The 27,106-nt window shown below is 42.0% G+C and overlaps 1 protein-coding gene across 1 annotated transcript in view; it reads left to right on the top strand.

The window, feature by feature from the left end:
• DSCC1 (DNA replication and sister chromatid cohesion 1) overlaps positions 1–26,682 on the top strand; it is a 135,438-nt gene extending 108,756 nt beyond the window's left edge. Inside the window, exons 7-9 of the mRNA XM_069220674.1 lie at positions 1,182–1,339; positions 11,579–11,727; positions 25,931–26,682. Of these exons, the coding sequence (XP_069076775.1) occupies positions 1,182–1,339; positions 11,579–11,727; positions 25,931–26,039 (416 nt within the window). The 3' untranslated portion in view covers positions 26,040–26,682. The remainder of the gene's footprint in view (positions 1–1,181; positions 1,340–11,578; positions 11,728–25,930) is intronic.
• The last annotated feature ends 424 nt before the right edge of the window (positions 26,683–27,106 follow it).

Below are 27,106 nucleotides of genomic sequence, written 5' to 3'. Positions count from 1 at the left end.
AGAATTACTCCATTCTAATATGAACACCAGTATCATAAGACCACACATCCTCTGATGAATGAAAACACAAAGAAAAACATATTCATTCCGACTACAAAAAGCATGAACAGAATTACTGTTATACATCATGTAAAATACACACCATTATGGAAGCACAAAAGTAGCATCACTAATCCATAAATAACTATATAATCACACACAAAGCATAATATATATACCCAATATAACCAGTAAACAAACCAGCAACGCTTATTACAGAACAAGAGACCTTTCACTACATTTCAAAATAAGTTACCAGTAAAAATCTATTAATTCATTTTTAAAAATACTGTTGCAAAAACAATAGATCCAAAAACAACTCATTACAGAGAAATATATTACTCCTATCAAATATACTGTAAATATAAAAAGTCATAATTTATATCATTATAAAAACCAAACAGAATGTCAACAGTAGCATAATGATGTTATCATCAGTTACAGCAACTGAAATGTCATCAATGATCCCATGAGTGATGTCATGTGAGGTCCAAAGCAGGTCATGGTAGGGCATGAATTATGGCTACTTCATCTAACCATAATCGGTGCATTTCAGTGGCTGTTAGGGTTTGTTTTGTAAGCATAGCGTTAACTGTTTTATTCAGTGAATGTGTAAGTATGTATATATACACACCAGACATATAACATGTATGGCCCACAAATCCCTAGCATAGCTGTTTGGCTAGTTTATCTCCTAGATGTCTGTTTACTTTTCTGAACTGTAATAGAAGTTGAATGTCTGTGCCGTCGATACTGAAGGTGGTATTGAATGTTTGGAAAAACAAACCTTAATTTTCTGAGCTACCTTAACGTTGATTTTCATTGTATTTCTTTATTTCATTGAATGTAACAGCTGCTTGCCAATTTTGTTCTATGGTCTGATGCCCACAAGGGCCTGTTCCATTCTGTCAAAATTAATACAAATTAATCAGTGAGTTTAGATTTTAGGAAGAAATTAATATTTGTAACTCCAAAAACTGTTTAAATACGGATTACTATGGACTGACATTTGTACACATCATTTTTGTTACATAAATACTACTGCAGCAAAAAGTCCTGAACTATAAAAATGTTGTTTATTGTGGGGTATGCTACTGTAATACAAAAAATACATTTTCTAATGTGTGTTGTTTGTTTCTTAGCAGGCAAAGTTTGTTTTGCTTTAAATGAAGATAAGATATGTAGAGCCACAGCACATATGCTCCTGCAGAATGCAGTGAAGTTCAACCTCTCCGAGTTTCAGGAGGTTTGGCAGCAGAGCGTTCCAGAAGGAATGACTACCAGGTTGGACCAGCTCAAGGTAATCCGTTTTAGACCACTGCTACAATTCAAACTGATTCTCATGCTCTAATTTTCCATAAAAAAAATGGCATTCTAATTGTTCCTAACACCTTACCAACATTTCTAAGTACTGCTGTATATCAGTTTCTGCCATCGGTGCTAAGCTTTCGATAAGATATGGCCTACAGCTGTGACTTTTTTTTTTGCTTCAGCTTGGCTAGAGTTGCTTTGTAATGCCCGGGTTATCGACCATAGTCAGAAGCTTATGAAGCGTTTTTCGTGCAGTTTTATTCAGTCCAGGCTCCCAACTTATTTTGACCTTTTGTTGTGCTACATCCCCTCTCTTTTCCTCCTCACTAATAGGAGCTGCCTCCCAGCAGGGGAGCAGGCCCACAGTACATTTGCCCAATATAAAATAGACTTCTTTTAGGTTCCATGCCTGGGTGAGCGTACATGTGCATCCACTCCTCTGCTCAGGCCCCCCTCTACACACATTGGCTTCCATTGGCTAGAGTCCTTACTTCCTGTTCTAAGTGATCAAATAGAAAATGTGCAAGATGAAGGCAGCTTGTTCCCTGTTCTACCCCCTCACTTATTTGTTTTCATACTATTTTGTGGAATGGAGTTCTCTGTGGCTAGGAAGCTTCCTCCATTGAGCTCCATGCCGCAGGTAACTTGCTTTAAGAGGTTTGTAACTTACAGATGACATTTTTGAGAAGATGATCCTCATAAGCGTTTATTGCCCCTAGATCCCAGCCACATTAATTCAATTGTACTTTGCATGATCCTTTATCATTAAGATAATTTTCATTCAGATTTTCTGTTTTCCAAACTTTCTGTTCCTTCGTCAAGTGGAAGGTGAAGTGATCTATTTTACTACCAAACCTGTCTGACCAGGTAAGGAACTAGGAGACTGATCTCTACAGAGGCGTTAGGATTGGCCACAGGGTACCTGTGCTGCCATGCAGGTTGTTTCAGCTTGAAACGCCCTCAAGGCTTCGCACTGGGGCATACTCTGCGGTGCTTCAGAAGCAGAAGTTAAGTGCCTGTACTGGCCATCGGCCACACCACTCTCGATTTTCTGTTGTTTATTTCACGTTGCATGTGTGCTGTCTCTGACTCCTCAGGGGTTGTGGCTTAGTCACTGGTGTCTCATGCTAGGGCTGCAGGCTCTACAACTGTGCCATGTGTTGTCTGGAAAGACCTGCCCCAGAACTAGCCACAAACCTAGGCAATGCAAATCCACTGGACCTGGCAGCATTCTCATCAGCAGAAGTCTTGTATCAGTCCCTGACATATGCCCCTCAGGAACAACTTCCCATTTGATGAAACAGATATGAGGCCCTTTAGTACTGCACTGCATACATTAAGGTGACACCCACTTTCCCGAGTCTCCTACCTGGAGAGTTAAAGGTGTTTGTGTTATTTAGCATTGGATGTCAAGCCTTCTCCTTTTTTATATAGGTATAAGGATTTTCCCATGTGATTGCTTCCCTTCTAAGGACCTCCTATTCACTTGCACAAAGTAATAAAACCTAATTGGTTGGCTAATAGAAACTATGAGCAACAAGCCACACAGAGAAATAACAAAAATAAAACAATTGCATACAAACCAATAAAAAGGATAAACTATTTACACTGTCTGTCCTTAAACAATCATGGGCAAAGTCAATAGGTTTCATCTATGCGAACATCCATCCCCACCCATACACCATAAATCTGGATGCTTCAGATCTGTGGCACATACCTTCCAGTGGTTCCCAACCTTTTGACTTCCGTGGACCCCCACTTTATCATTACTGGAACCCGGGGACCCCCACTGAATCATTTTTGGAATCTGGGGACCCCCCAGAGGGTCATTACTAAAAGCTGAGGACCTAATCTGTTAATATTATTTAATTTTCTAAGCAGTCGCGGACCCCTTGAGGAGGCTTCGCGGACCCCCTGGGGTCCCCTGACCACAGGTTGGGAACCACTTCCTTAGACAGTGATTAGCACTGGTGTTGAACTCTGCTTTAAGCCTACAGTCAACATGAACTGACTGTGGTGTGGTCATTTACATACTTCTTGTAAGATCTTCCTGTTTTTAGATGCCCCTGGGAGTCTTGGCACACCAGAACCATTTATGGCAAAGTGTACCCTGTATTGAGTCAACCTTTTTTACAAGTTTGTCACACAATGCCTGTACATCAAATTAATACTCATGACTGATTTGGAACACCATTGCTTACTTTAGGGCAGTGACCCTATACAGTATAGTCCGCTTGGTTGATTAGTGTAGGTTGGAAGTCACAGATCCCCATGCAAGCAGAGGAAAATGCACCCTTGGACTGCTGTTGAGGAAGCAAAAATACAGTGACCATCGTGGTTCAATGGGCCCCTCAGAGCTCTGGGCCCCGGTGCACTGTATCTGCTGAACCAATGGTAGGTATGCTCCTGTCTGTGTTTGAAGGACCTTTTGAATCTGCAAGAACTTATCACAAGCAGCGAAACGTCTGCTTTAATGTAAAATATAAGCCATGGTTGATGCCAATAGGACTGGCTTATAAGTGAAAGTGCCTCGTCAGCATGACAAAGAGTCAAGCAGTTGTGTGGTTCTGAAGGACAGAAATAAGGAGACACAAGCCAATGTGTGGTATAGAGCAAAAAGAATGAGTAGTGCGGGAGATCTTGATTATGGAACAAAGTAAATCAGGGGTACTACACACTTCAATCGGTAACTTCAGGCACGCTGAAACTAAACACAGCAAGTACGATTGACATAAGATGCATTTGCCCTTAAGTTCAGAATCGTTTCCTCAAACTACTTGCCAAGCATCCATCCCTGGAGATTGGCGACCCACTGAAAGCTCCAGCCAGACTCAAGCCTGGCTCTGACTCACCTCGAGATCCTGTTGGAACCTCGAACCCATAATGAACCAGGCTTTCTTGTGGCTTCTGTTTGACTCCTTCCATATACCCTTTCCCCTGGACCCTGGATGAAGCGTTACGGTCAGAACTGTCAACTTTGGAATTGGTGAATCATGTTTAAGTCTGTCAGCTCAAAATCACGTGATTCTGGGAAAATCACTTAATCTCCCCAATGCTATGAACAATGGTGACCTTGTGTAATGTAACTGGTGGTCATGTACAGCTCACCAATACATTTGGGTAGAGTTTGCACTTATACAAACGGCAGAAAAGTACACAACCAGGTAAAAACAAAACCTTAAAGTAAGGAAGGACAAATAGATACACATTTGCTGGCTGATCTGCACAAAGTGACACCAGAAAACCTGGATAACGTGCAGCTCCCCAGCTTAAATTATGTGGTATTAGGCAACTATTTTTATTGCAGCATAATTTTCTTTTCTTAATTGTCTCGTATGAAAGCACTTTCAAATATGCGAGTTCAGATTACCAGTTGTTCAAAGACCTATTGTGTTTTATTTAATTGGCTATAATGTTTTTCTATAACAATCTGGGCCTTATACAGTCTTTACATGGCAACCATTATGCCTTTTAGTTTACTAACAGTTCAGGTAATCACTTCTAATAAGGAACTTCTCAGTGTATCGTTATAACTTGATTTATTAATGTTAACAATTCCACGTGTTGAAGAAATAAACTTAAAACATTTTTTTAGAGACTTTATCATATCTTATGTGATGTTTGGTGTATGATGTATGACTTACATTGCAAACATTTCGCTCGTGCATGGGGTCTAGGTCCGCTCCAGAGGCTGTCCCTGTTAATTTGGTGGCTCACCCTCCTCTACTAATCCCCACTACAGAAATGTAAAAAAAAGTCTGCAGATTTTCAGATTGTTTCATGAGTTTCTAATGGCAGGTCGCAAGTTTCTCACTCACCTTTCCCAGCAAAACGAGGTTCTGCATACGACTTTCCTTTCATGTTTGCTGCTTCAGTGTTCAGTGCATTAAATATATGTAGTTCCCTGCGATTGCAGAATCAAGCAGCCACTCCGAGTCTGAGAACAATTGTTGCGCACTATACAAACACTCAAAAGAATGACAGTGGTTACCGTTTCTACAAAAATAAGATGTAAACGTGTGTGTGAGTATGCAATTGGAGAAGCCCTAATTGCTTACAGAATCTGCTACATCCTACATAACCAAATGCAGAGACCAAGCAAAGCATACCTGATCCCCAAAAGATTACCTATAACACTAAAAGGCAATCCACTTGGGTTACGAGTACCCACCTCCGGATCTCATTGCACACACACAAGAATCCAGCAAAATCCAAGAGCCTGCACAAGTTTGTAAACATTCCTATTTTGGAGGAGTTTTCACCACTGACAGTACCCAAATCATCCACCTTCTCCCTAGGAGTGAAGCATCGCACTCCGAAAATAATCTATACATCTGTGAAGGACAGCTATATGATGCAAAAGGCACCCCCTGTCTCTGTTAGCCCTCATTTTACCAGGGAGGGGTTGTTCAGGGATACACAGTCTGTAGTCAAATGGGCACCGTCACTTGCAATATACAAATAAATTACATTTATGTCAGTATGGTTATATCCCCATGTTAAATTAAAATGAACCTAAAAACAGCTAACATACTAGTGCCAAAACCAGTCACAAAAATGGAGGACTTTGGATAGCATGTTCTTCTCTTACCGAAACAGTTGCAAGTTAAGCTAGAGTTCACACTCCTAGTGTTTGAGACATTGGCACAGAAACTGTTGTTCTTCAAAGTGTGTATTTGTTTAAACAGCCACTGGGGCTGGGAGAAGATTGGAGCTGCTGGCTGCCTCAGTTATGTGGAATGTATCAGGCACCAGCTGCCTTCCATCAGGCTGCCAGCGCTGTGTGTGGTAATGGGATAGGTGGGCAGGGGCATTGATGTCTTCAAGTGAGTCACCAGGCACCATTTGTCCAGATCCTCCAAGTAATCCTGAGATTTTCAGTAATTTGATAGTTTTGCGAATTATGTTTTCGAAGGAAGTCAAAGCCCGCTGCAAACTGCCTCATATGTCTTACACCAGATAATCCTGCGGGAAAAGACCACGAAAGTAAATACAAGGCGCTGGCAGCGCCTGACACCAAAGATAGACACAGCCCACTGATCGGGACAGAAGCAACCCTGCGTAGATCTTGAACACACGTGTGACTCGCATTGAACGAGCAATGCATTCTTTCATTGTGGTGTCTGTGGAAACAAAAGGGGCGCTAGCAGTTAATGCTGCGCAGGAGGATGGTCACCTTGACTTATGGGAGCAGCACACATGAGGGCTATGCAACATAAGGTTGGTGTGTGGGAGGAGGGAAGGGTGCTAGTAACGATGTGGGAAGAGCGCTGGTGGGGAGAGTATACGAGCTGCGGATACACTCGTATGGAGTGCTAGATATGTTAAAAAAAATAAATTAAAAAAAAAGGGCCTTCAGGGTGTGTAGGCAGTGGAAGGAGACTGGCCACTAGCCAGTGACTGGAAGTTGTACTTGGTCTAAGCTCCACGACACAGCATGGACAGACAAGCAGAGCAGGAAGTGACGACGTGGTGACCAATCAGAAGTATGTAAATTAGAGCAACAGTGGAATTAACCAATGGTAAGTTCAGGTAAGCATTGGCAGGTTCTAAACCCCCTTTAAGATTTTTTTGATTTTACTGTGCAGACAAAACCTAAACATTTTTCTAACAAAGGAGATGGTCACGGATGTGCACTTACGTATTTCATTTAAAAAAGAATATTGGAGAAAGCTATAAGCCATTACCATTGTGATAATTATGATAAACAACTTATCTAGCTACATGGAACTGGTGCGTTACCCTAGGCTTACATAATACAAAACTAAACAGTGTCACCCCCTGGCTTGCATGCACAGTCTAAAATATGGTTAGCGACCGAAGGTGCACTGTGATGCACCAGTAAGAATCTCCAGCACTTTAATCAATGAAGATGATTTTTGAAGCTCTAGGCTTTGTCACCATTATCTAACAAATGTTGCTAGTCAACCGCACAATATATTCAACAAGCCCATAAAACAGAATTAATGTTCCTATGTGCAAAAGCATAGTGGATTATCCTTAACTAATAACATAAGGCAATGCCTCTCTTTGAGCAGTGCACGATGGACATATATTAAGTGCATAAGGTCTTCTGATTTATACCAACAAAGTGTACATTGTGACTTCATTTCATGTGAGTGGTCCAAGAATCCCTTAAACTTGTTAACAGTAAGAAATTCATTCTTCTATTGGTATCTCACAAGACATGTCAAGGTACTTAGTAAAATACGTTGGTAATTCAGAGGCAGCATATCTATCCAATACGTACCTGCCTTTTTTTCTCTAAATCTGTGAAGTAGCATTTTTTTCTGCTGAGGCCACTTAATGTTGGTAGGAAGGGAACCTAATTGCAGCACCATCCCAGATACACTTAAGACTGAATTGATTTAGACATAACTCAAAGTACTATTCTGGAAGGTTCTTGATAACTAATGAAAGGCTTATGATTTTAAATCATATTATTGCTTATACGTTTGGCATGTTTGAATGTTAGTTGTGCCCTGTCTAATAAGTAGGCTTTTTCAGCATTCAGGATAAGCTACATTTTTTATGCGATTTACTTTGTTAGACTCTGCTGAGACCCTAGACCATTTTCAAAATATTCCAACAAAAAAATCTAATTATTTCTATTCATTTTCTGGTTTACAATGCTAAAGTTGCAAATTTGCACTATCCAGCTTTAGTTACTCATTGCAGTCCACTGGTGCCACTACTCAAAAACGTCCATCATGCTATATCTTTGTGCTCCTCAAAGAAAATGCTCACACAGAGTTGTTGTCGTCTAACAACAAACCCACCCCAACCTCCTTTTATATCAATGGCTCTTGAATCTGTAGCAGCATTTCATAACCAGCTGCTTCCTGGGAAACGAAAGTCTGGGCACAAAAGCCACAAGAGCTGCTCACAGCAGAGTATAAAAGGCAATTGTGTCTATTAATCTTCAGTTTGACATCATCGATCATTAAACCCTTGTAAAAGGGCTGGTACCCTATTGCAAGAGCGGAAGGCACACTCCATCCCTGTAAACACATCCCCAAAAAGTTGGAAGAAATCACCTCCTCAACTATCTTCCATGTCCAGAGTTTCCTCCACGACCCTCTGGGTACTGCTCTCTCCCAGACTCTTCAATAGTTACTTGGCAGCACTTGTCCTTTTCCTGGAAGCCCACAATGTCTACTAATGTATAAGTGGGCGAATGAAACTGGAAGAAGGAACGAGGTATCCATAATGGGTAGCAAACTGTTGGAGCAAGGTCAAGCTTGGATACACAGTAATTAGATTTGCCTGAACAGTCAAAAGTTTGAAATGTTGTTAATGGAGCAGTTTCAACCATCACTTACATCGTTCTCTGGCCAGACTCAACCAGTCCACCTCCAGCCCAGGTTATTGTCATGCTGATGCCTCCTTGTGGGGGAAAGATATTGTGGGGTTTTTATGCAAGAATAGGACTTCAGGCTTGGAGTCAATTAAAGCCTGTGTACCTTTATCCTGAACAGCTGCCTCTGCTTCTCTTATCATCTGCACTTCGAAGGCTACATCTGTGGAATATGGATGTTGGCTCAGGCATTCAGAATTCAAGCAGCACCTGCTCTGGCAGACCTACATTCTATTTTCAGCAAGTGTGTGAAGCAGGCCCATGAAGCAGTCCTGGTCAGAGGCACTGCTGGTCTGTGACTGCTGGGTGACAGTGAGGGATGGATATTCGATGTAGGGTGTTAACTGGTATCAAGTGCTCTTTGACTGAGGCCCATAATTATGGGAAAGATAACTAACTTCGACTAGCTACCTCAGCGAAGGGCAGTGATGTTTCATTATTTTCTGAGATAGTAACAGGCATGAAGTTAAAAAAAGCATCTGCATGCATATGTAAAAAATTCAGAAAATTTTCATTCTCGTAGGGGAGATTGAAAGTTTGGAATTTAATTTGAGCAAAATTGATAACTCTCCACTTCAGTGACAAACAACCTTGTCAAAAGAATATGCTTTGGCTAAAGCACATTGTTTGGTATTGACTGTTTGTCCATATGCATCAATAGAAATTTGATTGGTAAAAGTCAAGTCTATTTATAATTCATCACAACCTGCCAGTTACTAACATGGTGTGCTACGTTTCTGTGGTTTGTTGCCCTTCTAGGGAAAAATGTCACATTTCTTTTTTTATTTTCCTTACGCACTGAAAAACAGGAGCATTTTCTTCACTGTTGTATTTTTGAACTATGCATGGAGGCACGGTCCTCAAATTGTTTTCCTCTTACCTATCTAACCGTTCCTAAATTGTGTAAATGGGCAACTCGTTCTCAAGACCAGTTAGCATTCACCAAGGTGTCCTCCAAGGTTCGATCCTCTCCCCAACCCTTTTCAACCTCTACCTAGAACCACTATGTGTGATTCCTAGAAACTCTTGCATTCTCTTCCACCTCTACGCCGACAAGACCCAAATATACTTGAAAATCTCATCCCAGGTGGATAGGTTACTGGCTGCAGATAAACTCGTACGGAGTGCTAGATAACTAATAGAAAAAAGTACCTTCGAGGTATGTAGGCAGTGGAAGGACATTAGCCACAGGCCAGTGGCCAGAGACGGAAAGCTGTACCTGGTCCAAGCTCCACGACACAGCATGAACAGGCAGGCACAGCAGGAATTGACAACATGGTGACCAATCAAAAGTATATAAATTAGCAATGTTGGAATCAACCAATGCTAAGTTCAGGTAAGCATTGACAGGTTCTAAACACCCTTTCAAATACACTGTTAAAGATTAAAAATTAGATGTTTAACCGCCATTTAAAACTCAACCCAACTAAAACATAATTTCTTTCATTTAACCTCCAAAAGCAAAAACACCTGTACAAGAATGTATGGCCAACTTTCCCACCTTCAAAGACTGCCCCGCTATAGTCACAAGTGCCAGATCTTCAACCTCTACCTAGAACCACTATGTATGATTCTCAGAAACTCTAGCATTCTCTTCCACCACTACACCAATGACACCCAAACATACTAGAAAATCTCATCCCGGGAGGACATTGCTCTGCTTTCAAATACATTCTTAAAGATTCAAAACTAGATGTCCAACCACCATTTAAAACTCAACCCAACAAAACAGAATTTCTTTTGATTTCACCACCCAAAGCAAAAATGTCTGCACAAGAGTAGATGGTCAACTTTCCCACCTTCAAAGGCTGCCCCGCTATTGTCATCTCAATCTTCACAGCCACATAGCAGCCATGGCCAGCAGTGCCCAACACCAACGTAGGCAGCTTTGGGGCATCAGACAACTGAATCCGGAACAAAACCTCAAAACGGTGGTGCACTCTCTCGTTCTTTCTAGACTAGAATATGGAATTGCCCTCCTCTCAGGCATTCCAGAAGTTTACCGAGGCCCACTGAGAGCAACCCTGCATGCTGCAGCACGCTTCGTCTTAGGTCTCAAGAAATTCAACCACATTTCCCCTGCCCTGGTTCCCATTGCAATTCAAAATTGCTTGCATTACACACTGGGCGCTGCACTCCTCCTCACCCTACTATTTATATCAGAAACTGAAATTCTAGGGAGCAAATAGGGGTTCCAGAAATGCCCAATCCCTGCTCCTGGAACTCCCCCATCTTCAAGTGAGAACGATACATGAACCAGTCTTTCTCTGGTAGCACCACCAGAATCTGGAACTCTCTGTCTCCCTCATTCCACATAACCACCTGCCTAGCAACCTTCAAAAAGGACCTCAAGCGCCTTCTAGTTGACAAACATCTTGGTTATTTCAACCTCGACCAGACTTATTTACTTTCTCTCCCTGATCTGCCTTAGTTTAACTGTTCATGACCTCTGTGCTTTTGTTGTAACTGTCTGTAGTATCTCCTGTATACATACACTGATAAAACTGTCTGAGTTCAACTACAATTAATGTACCTGCTGTAACCCTGTGTGTTGTAAAGCACTCTGATGCCTTCGGGCCATGTCCGTGTATATAAAATTGCAAAAATAAATAAATAAATGTTGGGGAAAAATACATTGTGCACTATAAAGTAGCTTTACATTTCCAAAGGTTGTAGTTGACAATACTTCAATTACCTTGCCTTTCAAGACACTCATACTTGACAGTCTCTTCTCAACAACCCCTTCCACCCACTCTTTCTCTCTCTTACTTTATTTGTGGAACATTTCCTAACATAGCCTAATGTAGGTTAGATCCAGGAACAATCTGGATATATTCACTAATACATAACTTGTTTGTTTTCCACAAAAAGGGCTTGGCATTGTTGGATCGAAGTTCCAGACCAGAAACTGTGTGCATGCTAAAGACTGAAGACTTGCCAGAAGACACCCAGGAGAGATTTAACTATTTGTTTGGCATGCGAGAGAAGTGGTCGGAAGTTGATATGGCACCATATATTCAGTAAGTTACTAAAACTAGATTTTATTTGAGTAAAGAAGCTGGATATAACTGAGTTTTATACATGGACATGAAAATTGACTTTTACCCTTGTATTTTTGTCCTTGAAAATGTGTTTTCTACCATAGTATAACTCAGCATTTGAGAGGGGAACATATCTAAACCAATAATAAAAATTACCATACAGAGAACTAAGATAACTTTTGAAGTGTAATTGTATTTGTATTTATATAGTGCTTACTACCCCTGACAAGGCGTTGAAGCGCTTTTCGGCGAGTAGCACGCTATTCCGGAACCCAAGAGGAATTAGTGGTGGGTTAGTATAGGGAAATATGAGTACAGTATTAGTATGAGTTAATTTGAGCAGAGGATATGTACGTTTGTTAGTTGGAATGACTAGAGTAATGGATGGGTAGAGGAGGAAAGAATCCAGAAGTGTTAATTGGACCTTTATAGTAATGGGATGAGGCTTCGGATGAGAAAAGCAGAGATGGAGGAGGGAGGAGTCAGTGAAAAGGGGTTAGGGAGATCATAGAAGCAGAAGGGGTTTGAGTGAGTCAAAGGTGAGATAAATGAGTTAGAATGTATTAGTTGTTTGGGAGATCATATTAGTAAACTGAGGGTTTGGGGTAAGCTACGTGCGGTAGAGGAGGGAAGACCTTAAGCAGGGTTATTTTGGAGATGAAAGAAGTAGAATGGGTTTGGGATGAGTCAGAGTGGGGATGGAGGATAGATTGATAGAGACATAGGGTGATGGGGAGACAGAGTACAGCTTACGAGAGAGTACTTTTTTTTTTTTATTATTAATTTTTTATTTATTTAATTATTTATTTTTTTAATAGCATTTAATATTATTTATTTGTATTTCTTTTTTCTCTAGTACAGTAGGATTAGAGTAATAGATATGTAAATGCATAGTAAGGGAATATATGTGCAAGGAATATAATAATGGGTATAATAATATGAGAAGTGAAGTTGTATTGTACAAACACATATTTTCAAGATTTGTAATATTTGATGTTAATAATAAGTGTACTTTTCTAACATTCATTTATCTTTCCTCAATTTTTCAATAGCGAAATGCTTGTTGTTAAATAGTTAAGATACCATTTGCTCAGTGTGATATAAAAAGATGCAGGGATTCATAAGTATCTAATATAATAATAATTTATCTAGGAGCTATGCAATGACATATCAACATGTTAAGCATAGAATAGCATACACATATATATATGTATATACACACACATATACATACACACATGCACACACTCATACACACATATATATATATATATATATTTAACTGTGAGTAAATATACATTTGTTAAACAGGTTTAAAGAATATGTGTATAATTTATTATTATGAAATAGTAACTAGACATTTCTTAAAGACATATACATATCTAGGGTATACACATAATCAGAATCACAATATAATAATGAAACACAATGATGCCCAGAACATCATGACACAGCACGTCACCACTGAAGTGAAAAGCCCCATCAGTACCTTTCAAGACAGAGTCCAAAAGAACTTCCCTTCAAACAGTGCCAGTTCACAAGCAGGGCTAGAACTGACCAAACCAGAATAAAATTAAAATAACTGAATACAGGGCTCCACTTCAAGCAGGACCTTCACATCAGGAACAGGATAACTGTGGTATGCTATAAGATTTATCTCAGTCATGGCACTGCCAGTGAAACCTGAATACCAGAAGAATACCCCCAAGAAGGCTCTTCAAATCAAGAACAAGAAAACCACAGTGTCATATAAGGATCAACCCAAGCATGGGGGTAGGTATCCAAAACTCAGTAAAACAAGACATCCATCCCAAGCAGAACTACAAACAGCCAAGCCCCAAAATAAGAAGTCCTCCATCCTACATAAGTCTATGAAACACTACACCCCATGAAAACCACAACTAAATGTGGCTAAAAGCAACCAAAACAGAATACAAGAAGATTCAATAACAAGCAGAACTTTTAAGTAAAGAAGAGGATAAGCATGATGAGTAATGAGATCCATTTCAATCATGGCACAGATAGCCACACATGAACACAAGATCTACAACCCGAGCCGGGAAAGGAACAATTAAACCTCAATACAGAAAGACCCCATCAAAAGCAACAGCAAGCCTAGGAACAGTCAATACCTAGTAAACAAAGAACCCATTCTAAGTAAGGCTAACAACTAGATATTAAAAAAAAATATATATCTCACGCAGGGCTAGAAAGAACTGCACAGCACAAAATACAGCCCATGCCAGTGTGACTAGTAACACTAGATACACTAACCCAAGAAAGTGTGGGAGCGACCAAACCCACACACATGGAGACCTCATCCCAAGGAGGACTTTGAATTCAAGAAAACTGCAGTGATGATTATCACTCCAAGGAGCATATTGACAACCAAAACTAAATACGAGAAGCCCTCCATCCCAAGCCGTCATGGAAACAACAACTAACATACAAAGTCTCAAGAGATCATGGAGAACATGGCGGCTGGCTAAGGTGCTCGTCGCGGAGGGCTCCGGCTGACACGGAGACATAATATATAAAACAAAATAAGGTGACTTACCGGAGGCTGGGAGAGTGCGGGGGGGCTTGAGGTGTGAGGAGGAGGCCAGTGCTTGAACGCTGGAGCCGCGGAGACACCATGTTGGAGAGGACGAATGGCGTTGAGGTCTGGGGCGAGCCACGCCATTGTTGAGAGCCGCAGTTGACATCCATCGCGGAAGAGATGTCATTATTTTACTCCATAAACAGTATGATACAATAATGCCATTCACGCGCTGGCATTCACTTTGTAACAATTAACATCAAAAACAGTTGTCCACATTACCGTGCAATATTACATTGAAGGGATGAAACAGCTGTCCACAGCACTGTGCTATATTACATTGAAGGGATGATCCTTTCATGGCCCTAAAGTTATGAATAGGCTATTACAACCTGAGCTTAGGGGAACACTGAATAGTGCCTGTGGCTACTTGATAACTGGAGCCTTTATTCACTTTTGCTGAATTACCACAGTTGACGCTTCCTTAGGCATGGTGCAGCATGTTTACAGGCACTGCTAGTGAACCTAAAGGGGTGAACCCATTTCAAGGACACCCATGAAACTCCTGCCCTTCTAGATTATGAATGTTGGGTGCTAAACTCTGAGTTCCTTCCTTCCTTGAGATACTGACACTTAGTAATACATAAATGACACTTGCACTGACAGTCTCCCTTTCTAGGTGCAAGACCAGGCTCCATCTGCACTTGCTTGACTTGCCATTTTTGAGATGGGAGAACAAAACCACTGCACCATGGCAAAAGATGCGAGCCCACTGAATTTTGAAAACACACAATTATGATTTTTTCAACTATGCATACGCAGTTCAGCTGCAGTGAGTTTTTTCAGCCAAGGTTAAAACGAGTATGCTGGCCATATAAAAACTTGTTATTGTTCATAACAAAACTGAACCTGATTGTAAAGAGTGTGGCCTGTTTTTAGGTCACAAAGACATCCTGGTGCTTCAGAAGGTTGACATAGGAATCCATTCTGCTTGGTGCTTGCCATTGGCTTTGTGGTTTGTAACTCATGTTTTCTTGCTTTCCATTTGCTGGCTTTATTTGTTTTAAGCAGTCCATCTTAAGTGTGGTCCTTACCTTCCCAAAACCTTATTCACAGAATCCTTCCGAGTTCTTACTCTGTAAACAGGGCTGTAAATCTTGTTCTTATCTCGTCACATTTGCTGTACATTCAAAGACCAAGGTCAAATGCCAAGCTTTGTCTTTCAAGGGCGTTTGCTTACTTTTGTTTCCCTGACTACAAAGTACGAGGATTCATGTGACAATCCTGCTGAATAGCAGGAGTATGAAAGAGTTTTGTCTAGCACACTGCAACATCTAAATAAACTGTGTAAGTATTTCAGAATATGTCAGAATTATGAACGCACAAATGCAGCACATTTTTTGTTATTTCTGAAGCGTGTTGGAAACAAATATCTTAATATGATAAAACAAATCATTAAACTAGGTGATGTGATTTCCACACATTTTAGTCTGTGCACAGTGTAGTTTAATTAGTAAAACTGTATGTGTTGGACAATGTAATGGTCATTTCAATTGAAAATGTGTTGTCTGTGATGGCAGTGTGCTACCACACCATGAATATGTCACTCTGTGGCACTCCACTCTACTCAGCACCACTTCACGCCACTGCACTCTGCATCACTGCACTCTGCACCACTACATTCTACGCCACTTCACACTATGCCTCGCTACTCTACACCAATGCACTCTTTGCCACTCTATTCTAAACCACTGCACTTTTCGCCACTGCACTCTACAGCACCCAGGTCTAGGCCACACCAATTTACTCTGCACAACTCCACTCTACACCTCTGTACTCAGACACTCTGCAACAGTGCACTCTGCCACGGTACTCTATGCCAATGCACTTTACTCTGTAACACTTAACTCTATGCTGTTGCACTGTATGCCAATCCACTGTATGTCACTCTAATCTACTCTGCAACAGTGCACTCTGCCACGGTACTCTATGCCAATAGACTCTATGCCAATGCACTTTACTCTGTAACACTTAACTCTATGCTGTTGCACTGTATGCCAATCCACTGTATGTCACTCTAATCTACTCTGCACCATTGCACTCTATGCCACTTTACTCTGCCACTCTACGCAACTGAACTCTACCATGCACCACTTGACACTATGCCACTTCACTCTACTCTGAAACAATTTACTCTACGCCACTGCACCCTGTCACTACTCCACTCTCTTCCACTCTGTTAACTACCGCACTCCACACCACTGCACTCTACTCCTCATCACTGTACTCTATGCCACTCTACTCTTCTCCACCGCACTCTGACACTCTAAAACACTGCACTTTCTGCCACTAACCTCTCAGCACTACTCCACTCTATACCACTGGACTGTATGCCACTGCACTGTATGGTACTGTACTCTAATCTGCAGCAGTCATGCTACTCTACACTGCACCACTCTATGCCATTGCAATCTATGCCACATGACTCTACTCTGTGCCACCCACCGCCCTCTGCATCACTCATCTTTTCGCCACTCAACACCACTCTACTCTACGCCACTATGGTCTACACTACAGCACTCGACTGTAGTCTATGCCACTCTGTGCTGCTCCACTTCACTCTGCGCCACTCCACTCTATGACACTGCATTGTACACCGCTGAATTTAATGCTATTGCACTCAATGCCACTGCACTGCACATCAGTATACTCTGCAACACTCTGCGCCAGTGCACTCTGCACCAATCCACTCTGCACCAATCCATTCTACTCTGCCACTGCAGTGTATGCCACTCTACGCAACTCCACACTATGCCACTCCAGTACACATCACTCCCTGCCACTCTGTTCTACAACACTCTACTCCACTCGTTGCCGTTCCACTCTACGACACTCCAAGCCACTCTTCTCCATGCCACAAACTTTTAGCCATGATGAACAGCAGCCACGCTGGTGTACAACAAGGCTGAAACATATTGGCAAAGTTGATAGCTCTTGCATAGACGAAACCTATTGTCTTTGCCAATGCTTGTTGTCTGATGCAGCTGCAGCATTGGATTGGACAAAACATTGGGCGGTGACAAACAGTAAACCCAGCAGTGGTCCTGTGGGGATGCACTGGGACTTCAGTCTTCCCCAGAAAGACATCCTCCCAGTCGAATAAATCAGATGGGAAGTTGGATGATGCCGCAAATATGAATGTGCCTGGCCTATCAGTTACTTCTATCACTACTGATCAGATTGTATGAAATCCGCAGAGATGCATTACAAAACAAGAAGGCAGCCATGAATGGGGCTCCAATAACTGAACTGGTGACATGACAGAAGGTACTGTGCATACATACTTGCCGCTAAGTTCTGAGGAAGCTGATCTGAAAATGCCACTTCTTTGGAGAAACTGTGATACCTTGATATTCATTCATACTCATTATGACAATATGTAGACAAAAAGGCAAAGAAACTGCACATCCGCTGCACACCGACAACTCCAGGCTGGAAATGACTGCCACGAAGATGGGACCCAACTTCGCACACCTGCAGAGATCAGTGCTGTCTTTGTTGATTACTATTCCTGTCATTACTCTCAGCCTGCTGCCCCACATACTGATAAATATTTTCTTATGGACACCTCTCCAAATATTGTCCAGTACAAAAGGAAACTCTGGAAGTGCTGCCTACCACACATAAGAGAAGCCACCACCAGCTTTTCAGTAGGCACAAGAATCAGAGTCCTGGCTTGTGTGGGGTTCCAATGGATCAGACACATACAACGTGATACTTATACCATAAGTCCTCAAACTGTATAATTCTGCACAGGAAAGGGGTAGGCTTGCTTCCCACTGTTAGGGCAGCAATGCTATTACTAGTCCCTATACTGGATAAGAATCCCTGGGATGCTGCTGATCACCAGGGTGGTGACTGTTATTGTGCTTGATGCAGCCTGACCAGATGTTTTTCCTCGGTCATAAAGCTTCTTTCAACCTTAAGTACCTGTTCCACCGCATTGGGAATGCAGGCACTAATGCCCCGTTGCCATCAGTAGCATGTAGAAGTTCTTTGACACACTATGCTAGGAGTCTATAAAGCCAAACCTTTTCACTGACACATGTCCATGCTAAATATACACTACTGTTGGTATGATATTTAACTTCCTTGCCACTGGTGTATTTCCTGTGCCAACTTACCAGTGCCTTACCGGAAAGTTTAAGAAGCTAATTGGGTGGCAACAATTTTACCTTATTTAAATGGACAGAGAATGCACACTGTGGCACTGAATGCTGGTGTCACAGCACACAGAAGTCAGTATGAAGCAAAATTCAGTCCATGAAAAGGTGAACAATCTAGGGTAACAGACAGAAGTCCCAAAATTGCTAGATTCAGTATAAGAATTCTTCAAGTTTATCACAAACAATCCATAAAGCCTCGCCAAAAAGTAACTTCAATCGTAAAAAGAAACGTGGCCTCACATTACACATCATAATGGTGTAAAACATTTACTGAATACATGAACAAAAAAGTGCAAATTGGTGTTCTGGTATACACAACAGCTCATTTTAATGACTTCTGGTGACTCTAAATATGACTTACCATTTTTACCCATATGCTTATACAATATAAGGTACCATTGTCGTAGACTCCCATTAAAGTAACAACATTGCTGGATTTGGGGCGGCAGCAACACCGAGTATGCGAGACTGAGTCTGATCCCACACCGTGTAACAGCTGTCTGCCTAACCCTTCTGGCTAGCTAGCAGCACCTCACCAGTACCAAAGTTGAAGGTGGTTTGTGGCAGCCTATTACATGACACTCTGACTCCTCAGGGAAGTTGTGGTAGAACAGATTGTACCCCTTTCTCTCAGTAATACAAGTTTTGTACATGCAAAGACAAACACAAGCAGAATCTTGGTTCAGTAGATTTTAGTGAAGAAACTGCATTCTGTCTTCAAAAAACATGAATTGCGATTACGAGGATAATGAAACACAACACTTTTACAGCAGTAGCCAGGAAAGTGAAAAACAGGAAGAGCCCTACCAAATTGTCACAATAGCGTTCCTAATATCCCTACCTACACTACTAGGTTTCGACATAATAGCAAACAGCAGTAGTAGCCCTAATCCACCATTCTAGCCCAGGGAAGGAAGTCCAATCCCCATATCTGTGTTAGAGGTAACAAAGAGGTATCTTGGTCTGCTGGGAGTCCTCCCACATAGACAAAGAGTAAGCTTGAGGTTTCAGCAGAGAATGTGACAACATGCAGCATGAGACTGCAAGCTGGCTGGAAAGTTCCCTCTAAATTGGTGCGGGCAGCATGTTGTTTTATAATGAAACATCTTGTTATTCTGTGTAGGGTAGACATTGAACTTTCTGGACCAGCAATACCACGTAAATGATTGTATATAGACTTGGAGAGAGCACAAGATGAAATGACGTGCAGAAAAATAAATAACAACTGTGCGTGAGGGCAACTGATATAAAATAATAAAACATTGCCACTAAAATGAAGCCTTGCTAAAATAATAAGAGGAATAAAATGACAAGTGACTAGGTAAGAGGGCACAGGCCTCAGACCCACTCTAAAATAAATGTGCCTACATAAGCGCTAAAATAACCTCACAACACCATGTGACTGGTGGACCGATGTACTTGATAGACTCTACATGTTTCTTGATCATGAACATAGAATGAATCCTCAGTTTGTGTTTGATCTTCAATGAGGGGTATTTAATTAAGGATGTCAATGGAATTAGAATACAATGGATCGGAAAGGGTATGAAGATAGTTATAAATTGGAGATTGCCATTGAGTATGACAGCAGGATCTCAGTTAAATGAAACGTGTAATGCGGGTGTGTTACAAAAGCTGACTTTTCGTTCCGGGAACTACAGAAGAATGTTTCTTGATTTGAAAAGTCAGTACTTGAAATTGTTATCCCTTACCAGACGGTCCTCCTGTTTTGGTTTGTGTTTTTTCCGAGGGTGTTTCCCTCTTCCATTGTGTTTTCCTCCTAACCGTTTGCTGTATCTTGACCTTTTTTAATAATGTTATTATTTTTTAACATACTCTCATAAACAACAATGCACATGACACTACAGTCATTATAATGAATATATTGCACAGCAATAACTACAGGGAGTGCAGACTTATTAGGCAAGTTGTATTTTTGAGGATTAATTTTATTATTGAACAACAACCATGTTCTCAATGAACCCAAAAAACTCATTAATATCAAAACTGAATATTTTGGGAAGTAGTTTTTAGTTTGTTTTTAGTTTTAGCTATGTTAGGGGGATATCGGTGTGTGCAGGTGACTATCACTGTGCATAATTATTAGGCAACTTAACAAAAAAAAATATATACCCATTTCAATTATTTTTCATTACCAGTGAAACCAATATAACATCTCAACATTCACAAATATACATTTCTGACATTCAAAAACAAAACAAAAACAAAAACAAATCAGTGACCAATATAGCCACCTTTCTTTGCAAGGACACTCAAAAGCCTGCCATCCATGGATTCTGTCAGTGTTTTGATCTGTTCACCATCAACATTGCGTGCAGCAGCAACCACAGCCTCCCAGACACTGTTCAGAGAGGTGTACTGTTTTCCCTCCTTGTAAATCTCACATTTGATGATGGACCACAGGTTCTCACTGGGGTTCAGATCAGGTGAACAAGGAGGCCATGTCATTAGATTTCCTTCTTTTATACCCTTTCTTGCCAGCCACGCTGTGGAGTACTTGGACGCGTGTGATGGAGCATTGTCCTGCATGAAAATCATGTTTTTCTTGAAGGATGCAGACTTCTTCCTGTACCACTGCTTGAAGAAGGTGTCTTCCAGGAACTGGCAGTAGGACTGGGAGTTGAGCTTGACTCCATCCTCAACCCGAAAAGGCCCCACAAGCTCATCTTTGATGATACCAGCCCAAACCAGAACTCCACCTCCACCTTGGTGGCGTCTGAGTCGGACTGGAGCTCTCTGCCCTTTACCAATCCAGCCACGGGCCCATCCATCTGGCCCATCAAGACTCACTCTCATTTCATCAGTCCATAAAACCTTAGAAAAATCAGTCTTGAGATATTTCTTGGCCCAGTCTTGACGTTTCAGCTTGTGTGTCTTGTTCAGTGGTGGTCGTCTTTCAGCCTTTCTTACCTTGGCCATGTCTCTGAGTATTGCACACCTTGTGCTTTTGGGCACTCCAGTGATGTTGCAGCTCTGAAATATGGCCAAACTGGTGGCAAGTGGCATCGTGGCATCTGCACGCTTGACTTTTCTCAGTTCATGGGCAGTTATTTTGCGCCTTGGTTTTTCCACACGCTTCTTGCGACCCTGTTGACTATTTTGAATGAAACGCTTGATTGTTCGATGATCACGCTTGAGAAGCTTTTCAATTTTAAGAGTGCTGCATCCCTCTGCAAGATATCTCACTATTTTTGACTTTTCTGAGCCTGTCAAGTCCTTCTTTTGACCCATTTTGCCAAAGGAAAGGAAGTTGCCTAATAATTATGCACACCTGATATAGGGTGTTGATGTCATTAGACCACACCCCTTCTCATTACAGAGATGCACATCACCTAATATGCTTAATTGGTAGTAGGCTTTCGAGCCTATACAGCTTGGAGTAAGACAACATGCATAAAGAGGATGATGTGGTCAAAATACTCATTTGCCTAATAATTCTGCACTCCCTGTATACGACCAATCTTTCACAGACTTTTACCATCCCTGCATGTGATACAAAAAGGCACATAATTGCTTTGCAGCGTGCAAGATAATAGGATCTAAGGGCAAGATGTACCAAAGGATTTTACCCATTCTGTGTCTATGGGAAAAACCTTTCGTACATATGGCCCTAAATCACATCAGCGTCACAGTGCATATCTACCCACTGTGACAATGTGCAGTTAGATCGATTGCTAATCGTATAGTGGATATGATCAAGGTCAAGTAGACAGTCACACAACGGAACCCATATGTCCCTGTGGCCTGACGTAAGGGGTAGCAGCCCCACATGGGCCACCAGCTGCGCCTTGCAGTACATTATATGACCAAGCCATCTCCGCTGCGTGAGACTGAGGCAGCTCTCTTAATGCATGGCTGCTCAACGCTTTGCAAGCAGCAGTGCTATAACTACATTTCTTGATCCCAGCAGGAATATCTTTTTAACATACCTTGGGACATAGACTAAGTGGATGAGATATCACAGTTGTCACCTTGACCTACTGTATCCCAGTAGGTTATTATCAGGGGCCGCAACCATACCAAATGTAGACATCCAGCACGGGCGCTCCGCATCAGAGCATGGGCGGCTGGCTGTGTCCCTTGGTCCATTATTTCACAGACTGAGTGGGGTGTAGCAAACCCTGTGTAGAAATCTGAAGTGTATAGTGCTGTTAGAAGTTAAGCCCTCACCCCTTCTGTGAGCTGATTATGCAGTTCTAGGTCCATTTCTCTCCAGCATTGGGCTTGTCCTCTGGGGCTTCCAGCGGCCTAGAGACATATTAGTGATTGATAAGACCCTTATTGGATTTAGCTGTGAGGAGCAGGAGGGAAAGTGTTTGAATTGCGTTGGTTCCTGTAGAAAAGTATCAAGAATTACTTTACAGGCTGTATGCAATCTGAAACATGAAAAATTCTAGTGAAGTGCGTTCCTCATCTGCCCCGCTTCTGCAGGGCATTAAACTGTCCTTCTGGGAATACCTCACTGAAGGTGTTCAGATTTAACAAGTGTGGTAGCTGCGTGTTTTTCCACTCATGTCGGAATGAAAGCAGGGTAGTGTAGGAGGGCAGCTGCGGCGAGTACAGATACTCCAAGCGAGCGCTAGGCCTCATGTTCCTAGAAGGTAACCTGTGCTTGCTTTTTGGCATGCGATGTGATATAGACTGCCAGTGAGTCGGGGGCACGGTATCCTTTTTAATGGGAACATGTCGTGGCCTCAGGGGTGGGCGGTACCAGTGCTGTGCTAGTGCGCCTGTGCACATAAATAATAGAGTTCGAAATCGGGGGCAGCAAAGCCGCCCTGCCCATGCAGCACGGTCAGACTCTTCCACTGGAGCCAGGGCTGTCCGTCTACCCAGGCTAGCTCAACCAGTAAGGACGAACCCTCCTCACACACCCCCACTGTGCCGACGACCATCCACTCAATGTTAGACACCCGGCGACAAATCTTCAAGTAATCATCGGTCACTATGTACATGAGCTTGTGGGGAACACCCAACCAGGGGTCTCGCCTCGAGTGACTGGCGTACCCCTCCACCCTACGGTGGGAAGGGGGGGTGGAAGGCATATGAACAGCAGTCTCTTAAATCTTAGACTTGTGCCTTAAGCTTACAAATAGCATCTTTAAGCATTAAGTGGGTAATAATAGAAAGGCATTAAGAACGCAGCACAACTATGTGCAGCCTCGTATCAACGGATCAGAACATAAGATTCAACTGATTAGTCCCCAACAGACCTACAACCAGTTGCCGTGCACATTCCTATGAGACCAGTTTATGGCGGGTGTCTTTCAGCTTTGCTTGTTGAGGCTGGCACGGCCAGGTCACCAGGACCTTGGGCACAGCCACTACACAGCAAACCTACGCCGTGTAAAAAGGAATGGCCTGCTGCGGTGTTTTGGAAAATATGCTGCTTGCCTTGTACCTCAATCCTCGATCTAGCATAGCATGCTATACCTAATTCCTGTCTGCTGTAGCTTCTTCGGTGACAGATACTCTTGTGGTGAAGTCTAGCAATATGGAGGTTGATTGATAAACATGAGTAAAATCCTTTCTCTCCCTAGCCAGTTAAAAGACTGTGTCTCTGTCCCAGGTGGGCAAATACGGGCACGCTGGTGCACTTGGTGGGATCCTCGGCACAGGGGATCAGTGGGGCTACTTAACTACAAATAGGCAGGAGAGATTGTCTGCCTCATACATGGACACATGCAATTCTTCTACATGTCTCTAGTGTACCTGTATCCGTGATCTGTGTTTGTAGTTTTATTGAGAGTTGGGACTTTCTCCATATAGTTAGAAGCTTCTCGTTTTGTGCACGCATGTTGTCTTCCAGGTTGGATAGGTGTTGTTTTGCAGATGTCAGCCTAGTTTTCCTGTTTGTCTTGGTTTTCATAAGATCCATTCTGGTGGTGAGAGAGTCATTGTTGGTGCCTATAGATACCAGGCTAAGTTCCATTGTTTTGAGCAGTGACTACACATTTTGATCGTCCTCCTGGCAGAATTCGAGCGCCAATCTTTATGTGCAAAACCGTCTTCATCTTTGACTGTTAGTCGTTGTGTTTGCTCATTTGATCTATGTGCATACTGTGACCTTCAGACAATACTGGAAGTCCAGGAAAATGCAGAGGCATTCGGCTCAAGGGTCAGCAACACCCACACCCAAGCACCTCTCAAAGGAGGGATGTGAAAACCGGAAACCTTTTCTCGTACTTAGTTACGCATATATCTTGACATTGGGTCCTTGCAATAGACTGGGTGCAGGGGAACATAGGTTCACAGCCGTGTGGGTCTTGAACCCCCAGCCGCATCACGCAGCAGGGACACAAGGTAGTATTTCACCTTCACCACAGAGCGGCACAGATCCTGTCTTGTACAGGGCTCAAGAAAACCTGTTGGTGATTTATTATTCAGTGTGCAGGCCGTGAAATCTCCAGTGGACATCTGACATTACCAGTCGAACAGCGCAGCTGTCACTTAAGGCGCCAATGACCATAGAGAGAACCAGACATATGGGTCCAGTCCACGGCCACTGGAAGCCTTACTACAGGGGTATATCTCATAAGGCCCACATGTCTCACCTCAATCTAGGCACCAAATGCTCAGCTTCTGCTGCTAAATGTCTGTAAAGTCATGGGCACACAGTCAGTTCTCTGGCTCACCCGCGAGGACCATGCCCAGACCAACATCAGCGCCATAGCTGTGGAGATGCCCCCCGGTATGCCGAGAGCATGATCAAGGGCTCCACCCATTGCGCTCCACCCTCACTGGGTATCACCAAGGCTGCAGATCTAGTGCACTGTCCGGGCATCCTATTCAGCTGTGCCAACTGTAGGCCAGTCACACATACCCACCAACTTCTGATGATGCCTGAGCTGGTCACCGGCTCCTCACTCCTCAGGGAGCTTTATTTCCGTGCCCCGCCGCCTGCAAGAGGCCGCTCCTCCAATGCACCTACGGTGATGTCAGCCCCTGCAGCCCACTCTGGGCCCTCCAGTATCCTGACCTTGTGTATGCTTCACCAGAGCTTTCCTATTTCTCCACGTGGATGGTGAGTAGCAATTTGTAAGCAGAATACATTGGACAAGAAATGTAAAATATTGTTTTATTACTTAATCATTTTACTATCCAAAATGTGTGAGCTTCCATGGTGCTTTCTTTTGAGGCTGTCTTTCGCTTTTTTAAGAATAACATTCGTGTGAAAAAAGTCTGAGCTGCACAAAGTATGAACCCTTTCATTTTAGGTGACAATACAAGAACCCCGAGGCAGCCTATGCAGTCAGACAGCCTCTACAAATGGATCCTATTTTACTGTTTACCGCCATGGAATATAATGATGGCTATGACTTGGCTATGAATTCAAGGCTGTGACCACAGATTGGTTGTGCTCTACGTTTACACCTTTTCTTATTGTGTTCAACAGAGACTTGTGTGGAGAGAAGCAAACAATAGGAGCCCTGCTGACTAAATACGCACGATCTTCGATACAGAACGGCATCAAGGTTTATAATTCAAGACGACCGATACAGTAATGGGAACAATTACTCTGGACGAATAAGTTTTATGCAACGTTATCATGTGTACACGACACATTGACACAAAGGCAATGCAATTGCCATTCACAGTAACTATCGCTGTGTACGCGAGGTATTTGGAAAGAATTTGTCATTTTCAGAATTCAACATTCACGAGGGAACAATGTTCCTGTACTGTTTTGTTGAGGAACTTTACGATTTAATGCTATATCTGTTTTTTATTCTTTCCATTTGACATTAGGTCATTAATGGAGAAGGCTACTCATTCACAGCTAATACTTTCCTTACTTTTTCAAAAAGAAAACGTGGAATATACTTTGAGTGATCCTTGTAGTTCTATACAAGTGAGTAAACTATGTGCCAAATAACCAGATTGCGTTTTACTCGTCAAAAATGAAAAAAATGCTGCACGATTATCAGTTTGTGTGTATTTCATTTTGTTTAAAGGTTAACTATTAATCTTTAATTTAAAACATTTTTTTATGAACAAATAATTGAGCCCTTGATGTTTAGGCTTCTGCACACAACATGCAAAGGGCATGTTGCATGATCCTTGTAGTTCTATACAAGTGAGTAAACTGTACACTAAATAACCATATTGTATTTTACTCGTCAAATAAAAAAATTCTGTGATTATCAATTTGTGGGTATTTCTCTATGTTGAAAGGTCAAGTATTTATCTTGAATTCAATACATTTTACTGTGAACAAATAATATAAGATGTTTGGGCTTCTGCTCGCAATTTCCAACAGATTAAATAGAAAATAGCATTTGTGTAGCTTTTTTCTAGTTTTTTTTTCTCTTTTGAATAGCAGATACTTCTACGTATGTTTTTAATCGCCATTACTTTTAGCTTTTTCTTTTTTTTTTTTAGCTAAAAGAGATAAAAACACTTGTGAGATAGCCCAGTCTTGGTTTCCTGATGGATAAAAGGCACTTAAGAGGAATACTTTCTCCCAGTACTTTTTTTCAAGGATGTCACATAAATTATCCAACATTCGTCTGATTATTTTTTTTTAAATCCAATAAAGTTTTTTTTTTTTTTTTTTTTTTTGCTGGGTATC

Source organism: Pleurodeles waltl, chromosome 2_2, assembly GCF_031143425.1.
Source record: "Pleurodeles waltl isolate 20211129_DDA chromosome 2_2, aPleWal1.hap1.20221129, whole genome shotgun sequence".
Taxonomy (NCBI): Eukaryota; Metazoa; Chordata; class Amphibia; order Caudata; family Salamandridae; genus Pleurodeles; species Pleurodeles waltl.
The sequence above is the reverse complement of the archived record's forward strand: the minus strand, read 5'-3'. Positions and strand labels throughout refer to the sequence as shown.